Here is a 12,404-nt window from a genome sequence, read left to right on the forward strand (position 1 = left end):
AGGAACACTTAGATGTGCAATTCCCCGCAGTGGTCGGCACACGACAGATCGACTCGGAAAAGGGCATCGGTCCCACGAAGAGCCAGAGCCCGGCCCAGCTCGCGACCCCCGAGACCCCAAAGCCCCGGCCGCGTCCTGACCGCCAGTCTAAGCGCCTCTGCGGTCCGGTCGGGGCCGAACGGCGTGGCCTCCCACGGCCCCCGGGGACCCCCGCCCGGGGACCCTCCCCCTCCTACCTCCCGGCAGGAGCAGGGAGGCCGGGGACGCGGCGGCCTGGGTGACCGGGATGAACGGCACGTTGAAGCTGAACTCCGTCGCCGAGGAGGAGAAGAGCAGGTTGGTGCCGGACGAGGAGGCCGAGGCGCCGCCGCTGCCACCGTTCGGCTTCCTCTCGGTCATGGCTGCGGCCCGCAGTCCGTTACACGTCTCCCAGTAGCCGGTTCCCACCGCCGGCCGGAAGCCGCGCACCCTGGGGGGGGGGGGGAGAGCGCACTTCCGCACTTCCGCACATGCGCGCTGGAGCCGGAAGGCCGGCGGCTGCGCAGAGGCGCTTCTCGGGCCAGTCCCCGGGTACCACCAGAGACCAACATGGCGTCGCCGGCTTCACGCCCGGGCGCTGGCACGTGACAGCCGCTGGTGCTCGGGGAGGGAGGCTGGGGCCGAGCGCGGAGCCGAGGACCCGAGAGGGGAGGTGCGACCGCTGGCGTTCCAGAATCAATGCACTGGCTGAAAGGACCGTCGCAGAGCACGCTCTGGTCTTCCTCTCCCTATAGGAGAGCTTATCAAGCTTGGAAGAAGGGCGGAATGCCATAGGTACGTGCCAGCTCTGATGCCAAAGGAAAAAGAATTATTGGCAATTCGCAGCCAACGATGGGCCAAACTCACCCACTCCAGCACCCATATGTAACTTACCCAGAATAGAAAGGGTAATATTTTAGAGGTCTTTAAACCGGGTGGTGGGAGGTTGAAAATGTTTACAAGAAAAACCGGGGGATTGAAATACAAGAATGTGCTGCAATCCCAGAGGTGAGCAGTTCGAATCCACCAGATGCTCTGCTGGAGAAGGAGGGACAATCTCCTCCTGTACCAGTCAGATCCGTTTTGACGGTACACACACACACACACACACACACACACACACACACAAAGAAAGCAAAAATAATAAGAATAATAGAAGTACAGGGATAGGCAGCACAATATGAGCACGATTTAGAGGTTGCGCAGACAACTGCTCTCCCGGACGAGGATGATGATCTGTGAGAGAACGAAGCTGGAGCCCAGTGTCAGAAGTCTAGTTTTATAGGCAACTGTCCTGTGATGTCAGTGGTGCCACGTGTTTGCCACTTTATTATCTAGCTAAGCAGAACATGTGCTAATCTTTGGGATGCTGAAGGAGAGATGAATTGGCTTTGGAGTGAGTGTGGCAGTTAAAAAACCCTTCATTTCTTGGACCTGCGTATTTAGCTGTTCTGGAAGGCAGTTTCCTTCTTGAGTTTCAAATACAAGACTGCTACAGTCAAATCACAAAAAAAAAAAAAAAGTACAGGGATGTAAATTTTTAAATAGATTTCAAAAAGGTAGTCTCACATGTTAGGTCACAGGAAGGTAGGACTATCCTCCATCTATTTTCGACCTCGCAGGAGGTCTGTTACATCCAAAGGAATTCCCCCTGCTTGCCATTCTCCCCCCACCCGTCCACTCACAGTATATATTCCTCTCGCAGTTCCCTCTATTGCTCTTCTTGCTTGATCAAGATGAGCCTCTCTTTGGCAGTGCTTGATAAAGCTGGCTCGGTTGTAGAGCTCATGACTCTGTTGTTGAGGAGGGGAGCAGTCTTTGGAAAAGAACATCATGCCTAGAACGGTGGAAGGTCAGCGGAGAAGACCTCAACTGAATAGATGAGGACACAGTGGCTGTAACAGTGGGCTCAAGGATGCCAGAGATTGAGATCTGTTCTTCATAGGGTCCCCATGAGTCATAGTGGGCTCCACACACTTAATGACAACACACAGATCTAGAGAGCTCTGCTAGGTAAAGAGCTCGACTGCCAACCCAAAGGTACATGGTTCAAATCCGCCAGCTGCTCTGTAGGAGAAAGATGGGCGTTTTCCACCCTTGTGATTTACAGCTTCTGAGAACCCACTGGGGGGCCAGCCATGAATCAGTTCTAAAACGATGGCAATAAGAGAGAGGGTGTAATGGTGGTCATTACCCTTAAGTCCCTTCAGACTCAAGGGCAGATTAACAACATATGTATCTACAATATTTTGGCTTATTCAATCCAAAATGCATTATGGATACTTTGAGTAAATTGTTGTTCTTCATATATTTAGACATTATCATAGAAATAATGATAAGTGCTCTTTCAAATTAATGGAGGGTTGAAGGAATCAAGCTTTAAAAGAGATTTAAAAAATACCTTGAAATAATGAAACTTTCCCCCAAGATGTTTGCATCTATTTGAATCTATATGGAAGCTACACATATTCATTAAAGGGGAAGAACCACCACCAATGGCATCATCAGCCCAAATCCAGTTCTTATCAGAGGTCAGATGTGCTCCCATTCCAAATTTTACAAATTTTAACACCAAGCATGCTTCCCATGGCTCTCTTTCTGTATTGGGTTCGACAATACATTGCAATGGCCGCAGAACTCACAGGTCATGTTCAAAGTCATAAGGTTTATTAGGGGAATGTAGCTGTGTGATGTGTCATCAAGTCGCCTGTGACTCTTAGAAACCCTATCTATGTACAACAGCTCTGAAAGCCTGCCCTATCCTGAGCCAGTCTTACTGTCTTCTACATACCTGCCCCGAATGCCCCAGTCACTGTGTCAGTCCATCTCCTCCAGAGGCTTCCTCTCCTGCATTGTCCCTCCACCCTTCCAAGCATGATGCCCTTTTCCAAGGATGGGTCCTTCCTGTCCCTATGTCCAAAGTATGTGAGACAAAGCTTAAAAATCCTTGTCTCCAGAGAGCAACTTGGTTTCACCCTCTCCAAAACAGACCTGTTTGTTATATTGGCAGTCCATGGTATGTTCAATACTCTTCTTCAGCACTGCAACTCCAAGGCATCAATAATTCTTCTGTTACCTTTATTCATTGTCCAGCTCTCTAATGCATAGCAAGTGATTAGGAAGACCATGTCCTGGATCAGGCACGCCGTACTCCTACCTATTAGGACTGCAGAGCCCTTTCCTTCCTCTCCCAGAATGACTACTGAGAGAATCCATTCACAGGAAACAGCAGCTGTGCTTTTTCTCTCTGTGAAACTACCCTAACCCCTGTTCCCAGGGATAGTTATCTGAGACCCCAGCCCACTTCCCTATCTTGAAGGAAGCATCTGTAAGCATCCCCTTCCCCAAGCCCCTTGTAAGAAAATATAAAACCCCCTTCTAACTATTAGTGGGGGCTGGCCTTCGGCTTGAGAGCCTGCCCAGCAATTTCTCTTCAATAAACTGTCTTGGCCTGAGCTGGGCTCTGTCCTTCCTTGGCCACTTTACACTACACCCAGTCATCTGGTGGTAATTACAAAAATCATGGCTGGAAAAGCTACATTAAATCAATCACAGCAATGCAGCTGCTCTATCTGAGCTTGAATACCCAAGAAGCCAGCTCTGTGAAAGGTAACCAGGCGTGATCTGGTGAGTCCTCACTGTCGCTTCGGGCCTCATCTTCAGGGTGAGTGGATTCTCTCTTGGGAAAGCATCTCAGGCCAAACCACATTAGAGGAACCCTGTGGCATTACAGAGGTCTGATCTCAGGACTAGATTTTATTCTCCTTAGGAAATACAGGATTTTTTTTTCTTTTCTAAATGCATCGTGCATGACTAGGTGTCTTGAATTTTGGGTGTGGCAATGAGAAAAGCAGTGTATAAGATTTAACAAACGCTACACAATTATAATGATTAAAAAGAATAGGCAGTCTAGTGTATCCCACGACCGTATTCCAGATCTGATACTTTGAGGTGGTTGGTATTATTTTAGGTGCTGCTGAGTTGACTTCAACTCACTGTAACCTTGTGTGCAAGAAGGTAATCCCACCTGATTCTGCCCTATCCTTGAGATCTGTTAGGCTTACGCTTGTTGTTATGGTAATTGTGTCAGTATATGTGATGCGCTTCTTCACCAATTCTCTCCTTTTCCAAACACAATACACTTTTCCAAAGGCTAGTCCTGATAGAAATCTTAACATTCTTGCCTCTAAGGATCACTCGGAATGCTCTTCTTCCAAAACAAATCTGTTTGTTCTTTTGGCAATCTGTGGTAGATTTCATACTATTGACCAAACCATAATTCAAAGACATTAATTTAAAAATATCAAAGAAGAGTAGGGGGCTCTGGTGGCCTAGTGGCAAGAAGCTGCACTGCAATCCCAGAGATATGCAGTTTGAATCCATCAAATGCTCTGCTGTAGAAGGAGGGGCAGTCTCCTCCGGTACCAGTCGGATCCAATTTGATGGTACACACACAAAAAAAAATAATAAAAAAAAAATTTAAAAATATCAAAGAAGAAAGGGGGAGTCATGGGGGAGTATAACCAACCAGGAGGTCTTCTGACAAATTTCAGTAAATCCTGTTCTGCTTCTCCAGATGTGTTTATGTATATTGAGCTAAACAGAAATCAAGGCTTATTGTATTATCTAAAACAATTTCATCAAGAAAGTCTGAGGAATTATTTTGAGCTCCATTTCCTCAGCAATATTAGCATACTGAGCTATAGCTGCATATAGAGTGCAAATATATTTTTTTCTAGTTGAAATATGCCATAAATGAGGGGGAAATGCTTGCTTGAACAAATAACCAACCCCACCCAAGCCTAACAGCAATGGAATTGCTGGAACCTGGAAGGACACATTTTCTTTTCTATGAACTGAAGTCATTACTATGAAGTCAGAACTGACTCATACCTAACCCTCCAGCAGGTTTTCAAAGGCTGAAGAGATTGTCCAGCTTTCTCCCATGGATCAACTAGTGAATTCAAACCACTGCGTTTGGCTTGTTCGCACAACTCCATACCCACTAGGCCACCACAGCATCCTATCTGGCACAAAGAATTCTACAGTTTGTGAAGTAAACATACATGCCTCCTCCCAGTTGAAGCATGAACTTCTTTTTTTTTTTTTTAAGCATGAACTTCTTGATGTTTACAACCAGGAGTTACCTTTTTATTTCGAGTGTTTTGTTTAGTATCTCAGTGTAGATCCTCAATAAATATTTGGTTTAAGTAACTGTTCTATAGAAAACTGCCACTGTATCCCAAAGAGACCATAACCACCACTGAAGCAGATATATGCACACCCATGTTTGTTGCAGCTTTGTTCACAGTAGCAAAGAGTTGGAAACAACCTAAGTGCCCATCAACAAACGAATGGATAGAGAAGCTGTGGTATAGTCACACAATGGAATACTACGCTGCATTGAAAAACAAGGAACTCATGCAATATTATTCAAAATGAGTGATCCTAGAGGACATTATGCTGAGTGAAATATCTCAGTCACAAAAGGACAAATAATGCATAGTGCCACTGTTGTAAAATGGGACTGACATCGAACTTGGGGGAAGACTGAGAAAGAGGGGATAAGTGATATAGACTGCATAGAAACAGATGAGGAAGAGGACTGTTTAAAAAGGATATACAATTAGGTATTATTGTCATGACAGGAGTCCAGAATGAAGACTGCATAGTGGAGTAGACTTGCGGGGAGGGATCATATAACGATGAAAGAATTTTTCTTTTCTTTTTCAAAGAGGAGAGCAAACTGAGGGGGTGGGGGTAGGCAGGGAAAAAAGCGCAACAATGAATGAATGGAAATCCAAAGTCTCTGTAAACTTTCATTAAAATGAATACTAATAAGGGAGCTCTGGTGGCTTAGTGGCAGGAAGCTGCACTGCAATCCCAGCGGCACATGGTTCAAATCCACCAGAGCTCTGCTGGAGAAAGAGGGGCAATATCCTCCTGTACCAGTCAGATTTGATTTGACAGTACACACGCAAAAAAAAAATTAATAATAATAAAAGAAAAAGAAAACTCCCACCATATGAATGTACACTCATGTCCATTCAAAGGCTACCTGAAGTGCATGTAAGCTCAAGTGTAGAGTAAATCATCAGGTATTTCCCTTGAGTAACCTGATCTTGCTTACAAAAAGACATCTCCAGATGGGGAACAGAACATACCTGACACTTTCTAAGTATTAAGAAAAGGAATAAAATAATTGGCAGTGTTGAACCAATCTGCAGCCAATGAATCATCAAAAATACGTAATTCCATAAATGATTCATTCCGGATAATTTTGGAGTCAGTCTGGGAAATGCTGGTGATTAATTACAAGACAGCTATTTATTAATGAGGAATAACTGAGTTTATAACAAAAAGATTTGCATTGAGTGGAAGGAATAGAACATCCATCAATACTGACCAAGGCGTGAGATTGGGCAAAGGCATTGTTGTGGAGTATGATCCACAGCGACCCTTTGAAGACTAGATCTGCGCCCTGGCCTATCTTGTACCGACCTCATAATTTCTGACACCCTTGAGCCCATTGCTACTGTCATTGTCAATCCATCTGATGGAGAGTCTTCACTCTTGTTGACCTTTCCAAGCTTCATATCCCTCCCTCTCCAAGGACAACCTCTCCTAACAACATGCCCAAAGTACGTAATACAAAGCTTTGCCATCTTTGCATCCAAGGAGCACAATGACTGTACTTTTTCCAAGACATATCTGTTGGTTCTTTCGGCAGTCCATGGGATATTCAGTACTTTACTCCACAGCTCAAAAGCAAAAATTATTCTTCTGTCTTTATTTATTGTCCAGCTCTCAGCAGGATAGGAAGTGATTGAAAAGACCTGCATCAGCTGCACCTTAGTCTTCAAACTGCTCATTGCTCCTCAGTAATTTGGAGAGGTCCTCGACTGCAGATTTTACCAATGCAAAGTGTCTCCCAATCTCTTGGCTGTTGGTGCTAAGGGAATTGATTGTGGATCCAAGTAAGATTAAGTCATTGACAATTTCAGGTTTTTCTCTATCTGTCATGATGATGCATATTGAGCCAGTGCTGAAATTTTTTTTTCTTGATGTTGAGATTTAATCCATATTGAAGGCTGTAGTCTTTGATCTTCTGCAGCAAGTGCTTCTAGCAGCAAGGATAGGGGAACTTCATCACATACTTTGGGCATGTTAAAAGAAGGGGCCAGGCCTTGGGAAAGGATATCATACAGAGAAAGGTGGAGGGTCAGAGAAAGAGAGGAAGACCTTCAACAAGATGCACTGACATGGTCCCTTTTAACAATGACCTGGAGCCTGTTGGAGATCCTGAGGACAGAGCAGGATAAGGCCAGTTTAGATCTGTTCTTCACTGGGGCACCATGAGTCATAGTCAAGGGCATATGATACCAACAGAAAAGGGAATGCACTGCCAATCCAAAGTTATATAGTCTGACTCAGTGGCAATGAGATTTTTTGAGTTCTGCCTACCGATTCTCAATGGCTTTAAGGTTCCGAGATTACGAAACAAGCACTGTAGGGAACCTAAAATCAAAGGAATTTAGGTTCTTTTTAATAAAAATAGAAAGGCAGGTCCTACAATAAGTCTCTGGAAGTGTATTGACACAGAGAACAGACATGGACCTACCTGAAGTATTGTCTAACCGCTGTGGCCAGATCTGCCATGGAGATAGAGGGCCCTGAAAGGACACATCCTGGGACCACTGGCCTCAATCCCTGGCATCTTGGAAGTTACAAAAGCAGATTCACTTTCATGGTTCTTTGTGGTTACTAAGAAAGGTCATCGCAAAGCACTAGTCTCACACTCTGCTAGAAGTGAAAACGAAGAGTTTACTTGAAAGGTAGAAAAGACAGGGCAGGGTACTGCGTTGTTCCAAACTGCAAGAAGAAAGCAAGGTTTTGGTTTTTTTGGGTCTTTTAGTTTTGTTCTGTTTTTTTTTTATTTTAAATTTTATTATTTTTTGTGTGTACCGTCAAATCAGATCTGACTGATACAGGAGGAGATTGTCCCTCCTTCTCCAGCAGAATATCTGGTGGATTTGACCCACATACTTCTGGGATTGCAGTGCAGCTTCTTGCCACTAGGCCACCAGAGCTCCCTAAGAGAACAAGGTTTTTATAGAGTGGAGTAAGCAAGAACTATATGCTCACAGGCATAAGGGGTTGCATGGAAGAAAGTTACAGGGGAAGGGGTATTAAATACATTCCATTTTAAGATTGTAATTTCTTTCTGTTTCCTAATCTCCTGGGGTGTGTTGACCAAGACTTTTGTCTTGGATCAAGCCATGCAAACACTCGTGACAAACATAATTTTAACAAATAATTCCCTGTACTAGTTAAAATATTGACCCTGGTTCCTTTACATTTCAAGCATTAAAAGAAATATTATTGTCTCTTCAGTAGAAGCAGAGATTTTATTCTAAATTTAATTTAATGTGGACTTGGAATTGGGGCAGCCCTTTTATTTATATCAAGTACCTCAGTTTTGGAGGTTGTTTATACACTGTGTGTCACACGGACTACTGATGTTTTCTGGGAAGGGAGCCCCAACTCTTCCATGGTCTAAAGTTAGAACTATTCTGAACAATCAAACTATCAGCAAAGAATCTACTTAGTCTAGTGTGTCATTAAAGACTTTCCTAAAAAGAAGTGGAAAAGCTTAAGGGGCCGGGCTAGAGGAAGAGGTAAGACACCACTCCAGATAAAGGAACAAGAAATGGGATCATCCATAGACGCCATGTTTGAATTTTAAGAAAAACAGAGGTGGGGAGCTCTGGTGGCCTAGTGGCAAGAAGCTGCACTGCAATCCCAGAGGAACACGGTTCGAATCCACCAGATGCTCTGCCGGAGAAGGAGGCGCAATATCCTCCTGTACCAGTCAGATCTGATTTGACGGTACACGCACACAAAATAATAAAAAAAAAAAAAAAAAAAAAAAAAAGAGGAACAGTAACGCCTGGAGCCCAGCACTTATTTTAGAAGAAGCTGAGAGAAAAGGATGAAAAAAAGACAAGGTCCAGATGGTGTAAGAGTCTTAGAGGTTAACTGGGAATCAATGAAGGATTTAAAGGAAGGTGGAGAGCATATGACCATGAACCAACAGTAATGAAGCTCAAACTACAATCACTGAAGGCATTGGCAAAAAATAAGGCCCCAGAAATTGATGGGTTATCGACTGGCATGTTTTAACAAACACATGCAGCTCTGGATGGGCTCACTTGTCTATGCCAAGAAATTTGGAAGATAGCTACGTGGCCAACTGACTGGAAGTGATACATATTTGTTCACATTCCCCAAAAAAGTGATCCATCAGATTGTGGAGATTATCAAACAATATTCCCCACAAGACCCAGAAAATAATTCCTGTGGCAGCCACCATGCATGCGCTTGATGATTCGAATCCTCCCACATAGGTCGGTCGCAGATGATCCCCTCCTCCTTTCATGAATAAACCTGGTATTTTCCTTTTGACAGGTGGTTGTTGTGGTTGAGTTGAAACAATCCATAGCTGACCTTCCAGTGGGTTTTCAGAGAGAGGAAATCACATAGGAGGAGACTGCCCATCTTTCTCTCACAGAGCACCTGGTGGATTTGAACTGTATAACTTTGGATTGGCAGTGCAATTCCTTATCACTAAACCACCAGACCTCATAGGTTAACTCTTTAAAAAAAACCCACCCTCTCTATGAATAAACATGGTATCCTTTCTTCACCTCCAGAGTCTTTTTTTTTAAATCACTTTCTCCTTGTTCAATGGGTAATGGGCTAGAGCTACCTTCTCCCTCCATGTCTCCTTTTGAAAAGTATTTTTCCTAATAAACCTTTCTTTGCAAAGAAAATAATATACTTGTGTTTTGCTGTTCTTACTTAACAGAAAAAAAGAACCCAAATGCAAGGAGCGTACAGAGACATTTTCTTCACAGCCACATTTAGGGAGCAGTCCATCTACAAACCAGAAATGGGGCAAGTCCAAAGGCAACTCGGTCTAGACCATAGTATCACCAAGAGGCTTATGGCCCTTCTAGAAATGGCTTTGAATCTGCTGAGAGGGCTTCTATCCTTAGGAGAATTGGTTGAAAGTCTGCTTAAAAAGCCCTCAAGTTCTCTTTCCAACTCTCTGTACCTGGACTATTGACTGCCCTGCTTCTGAGGAAAAACTCACTTAGTTGTGTTTGTTTACCTTCTGGAGAGGTTAGCCACAGAATAACCAAGATAAACACAAGGAGGGTAACCAAGCACTGCCATCCTGAATATGAATTAATGTTGCCCAACACCCAGCCTCATTTCCCATTCAGCTCTAAGGACACTCCTAGCAGCCAGGTCTTCAAATTCCTATTGCAAGAGTCTTCTCTGTGGAATGAGAACAGAAGATGTAGAGATATTAAAATCAGAAGTACCAAAAGAATGGCCCAACTAAATCACCCCATAATGAAGCTCACAATAAATAAGCCTCACTTATAAGCTCTACACTTCCATCATTTCAGTCTCCAAATATTTCAAACATGGACAGACACCCAAGGATTACCAAATAACTGGGAAATATCTTGAACATGAAAGACCAAAGCAAGACAAACAACAGGAACCAGAAATGGCAACTTGGAAAAAACAGAACCCACATAGGAAGGCAGAAAATAAAAACAAACAAACAAAAAACCCCACCGAGTAAAATTTTTTAAAAATAGCAACAGCACTAACAACAATCGCTCCCGCATCCACACTGTGCACTAAAGTGGCCTCTCCCAGTGACCACTGAAATTGCTGTCCACTGCGCCACCTGGTAGCTTGGGCTCCATTCCCTCCCATCCATCTCTCCCGCCTGCCCTAATTCGTTACCTGGGTAAGGGAAGCAAACCAGGGCAATGACCTGAGGGTGACATCCTGATTCCGAGCCCAAAGAAATCAGAAAACACGTGTTTTAAGCTGCAGTGTCTGCCCATGCAATTTATAGCCTCAGTGCTGGAGGGTCACTTCTGAGTTAATTCCCACTCAGCAGCAATGAGTTGCTAAGAGTTCAATCTTTATAGAAGCAGATTTCCACATCTTCTCTACTGGGTTCAAACTACCAACTGTTCTGTTAGCAGCCAAGCACTTATCCACTATGATACCAGGCTGCCTTACTATAGTTCTGTTGTTGTTATGTGCCGTCGAGTCGCTTGTGACTCATAGCAACCCTTTCTATGTACAACAGCCCTAAACTCTGCTCTGTCCTGTGCCAATCGCACTGTCTCTGATACACCCATCCTGATTACCCCAGTCACTGAATCAATCCACCTCATAGAGGGCCTTCCTCTCCTTTGCTGTCCCTCCACCCTCCCAAGCATGACGTCCCTTTCCAAGGACTGGAGAAGGGAGCCTCAGAATCCTTGCCTCCAGGGAGCCGCCCTGTTTAATCTTTTCCAGGATGAATCTGTTTGTTTTCCTAGCAGTCCATGATACCCTCAATACTATTTATTAACCATAGTTATATATACTGAATATACCATGGACTGCTAGAACAAACAAGTTTGACCTAGAGAGGGTGAGACCATGCTGCTCCTTGGAGGCAAGGATTCTGAGGCTTCATCTGACATATTTTGGACATGTTGCAAGGCGAGACCAGTCCTTGGAGAGGGTCATCATGCTTCTGAGGACAGAGGGACAGCACAGGAGAGGAAGACCCTCAAAGAGACAGACTGATTCAGTGGCTGGGGTAATGGGGGTAGATGTGTTGGAGACAACAAGATTGGCACAGGATAGAGCAGGGCTTAGGGCTGTTGTACTTAGCATCGCTTAGGGTTGCTATGAGTCACAAGTGACTCAACAACACATAACAACAACAATATATATTGGTAGACTCTTGTACAGCTTACTGTTCAGAGATACCATAGTATTTTAATTACGAAAAATAACAGAATGTTCTGAATATTTCTAATTTATTAATTTGAAATAAGAAAGTAACATTAAGTCAATTGACTAAGAGCCCATTTTATATTGTCCTGATTATGACAGTACCAGTTTCATTCCAGTGTATGTCTGTTCCAATGAGCTCTATAATTGCTGTAATTTTCTAATATGACAACAGTTGGGAAGAATTGCTCTGTCAGAGTGATTTTTTTTTATAATGTAAATTAGAACACCATTCCACTTTAAAAATCCTTCTGTAGTTTTCCACTGGATGTTTTCCTCACACTTTCCAGCTCTCGCTGCCATCCGGTAGGTCCCAGCTCATGGACACCACCCTCTGTTGGGTCTCAGAGGCTGCCCATCTCGCTCCCTCAGAGCCACTGGTGGATTTGACCACTGGAGACTCACAGCACAGTATGGACTCAGCCAGCAAGGCTTAGGACAACAGGCCTTGTTTCCACAGGGTCACAGCCTTGAGAATCACGGACTTGGAGCTCAGTTCTCTCTGC

The 12,404-nt window shown here is 44.1% G+C and overlaps 1 protein-coding gene across 1 annotated transcript in view; it reads right to left on the reverse strand.

Annotated features, from left to right (window-relative positions):
- SEC23IP (SEC23 interacting protein) overlaps positions 1–438 on the reverse strand; it is a 35,274-nt gene extending 34,836 nt beyond the window's left edge. Inside the window, exon 1 of the mRNA XM_006879894.1 lies at positions 237–438. Coding sequence (XP_006879956.1) covers positions 237–399 — 163 coding nt within the window. The 5' untranslated portion in view covers positions 400–438. The remainder of the gene's footprint in view (positions 1–236) is intronic.
- Between the last annotated feature and the right edge of the window lie 11,966 nt (positions 439–12,404).

The sequence above is a fragment of the Elephantulus edwardii genome, unplaced genomic scaffold (assembly GCF_000299155.1).
Source record: "Elephantulus edwardii isolate Elephantulus edwardi_28Jun2011 unplaced genomic scaffold, EleEdw1.0 scaffold00006, whole genome shotgun sequence".
NCBI lineage: Eukaryota > Metazoa > Chordata > Mammalia > Macroscelidea > Macroscelididae > Elephantulus > Elephantulus edwardii.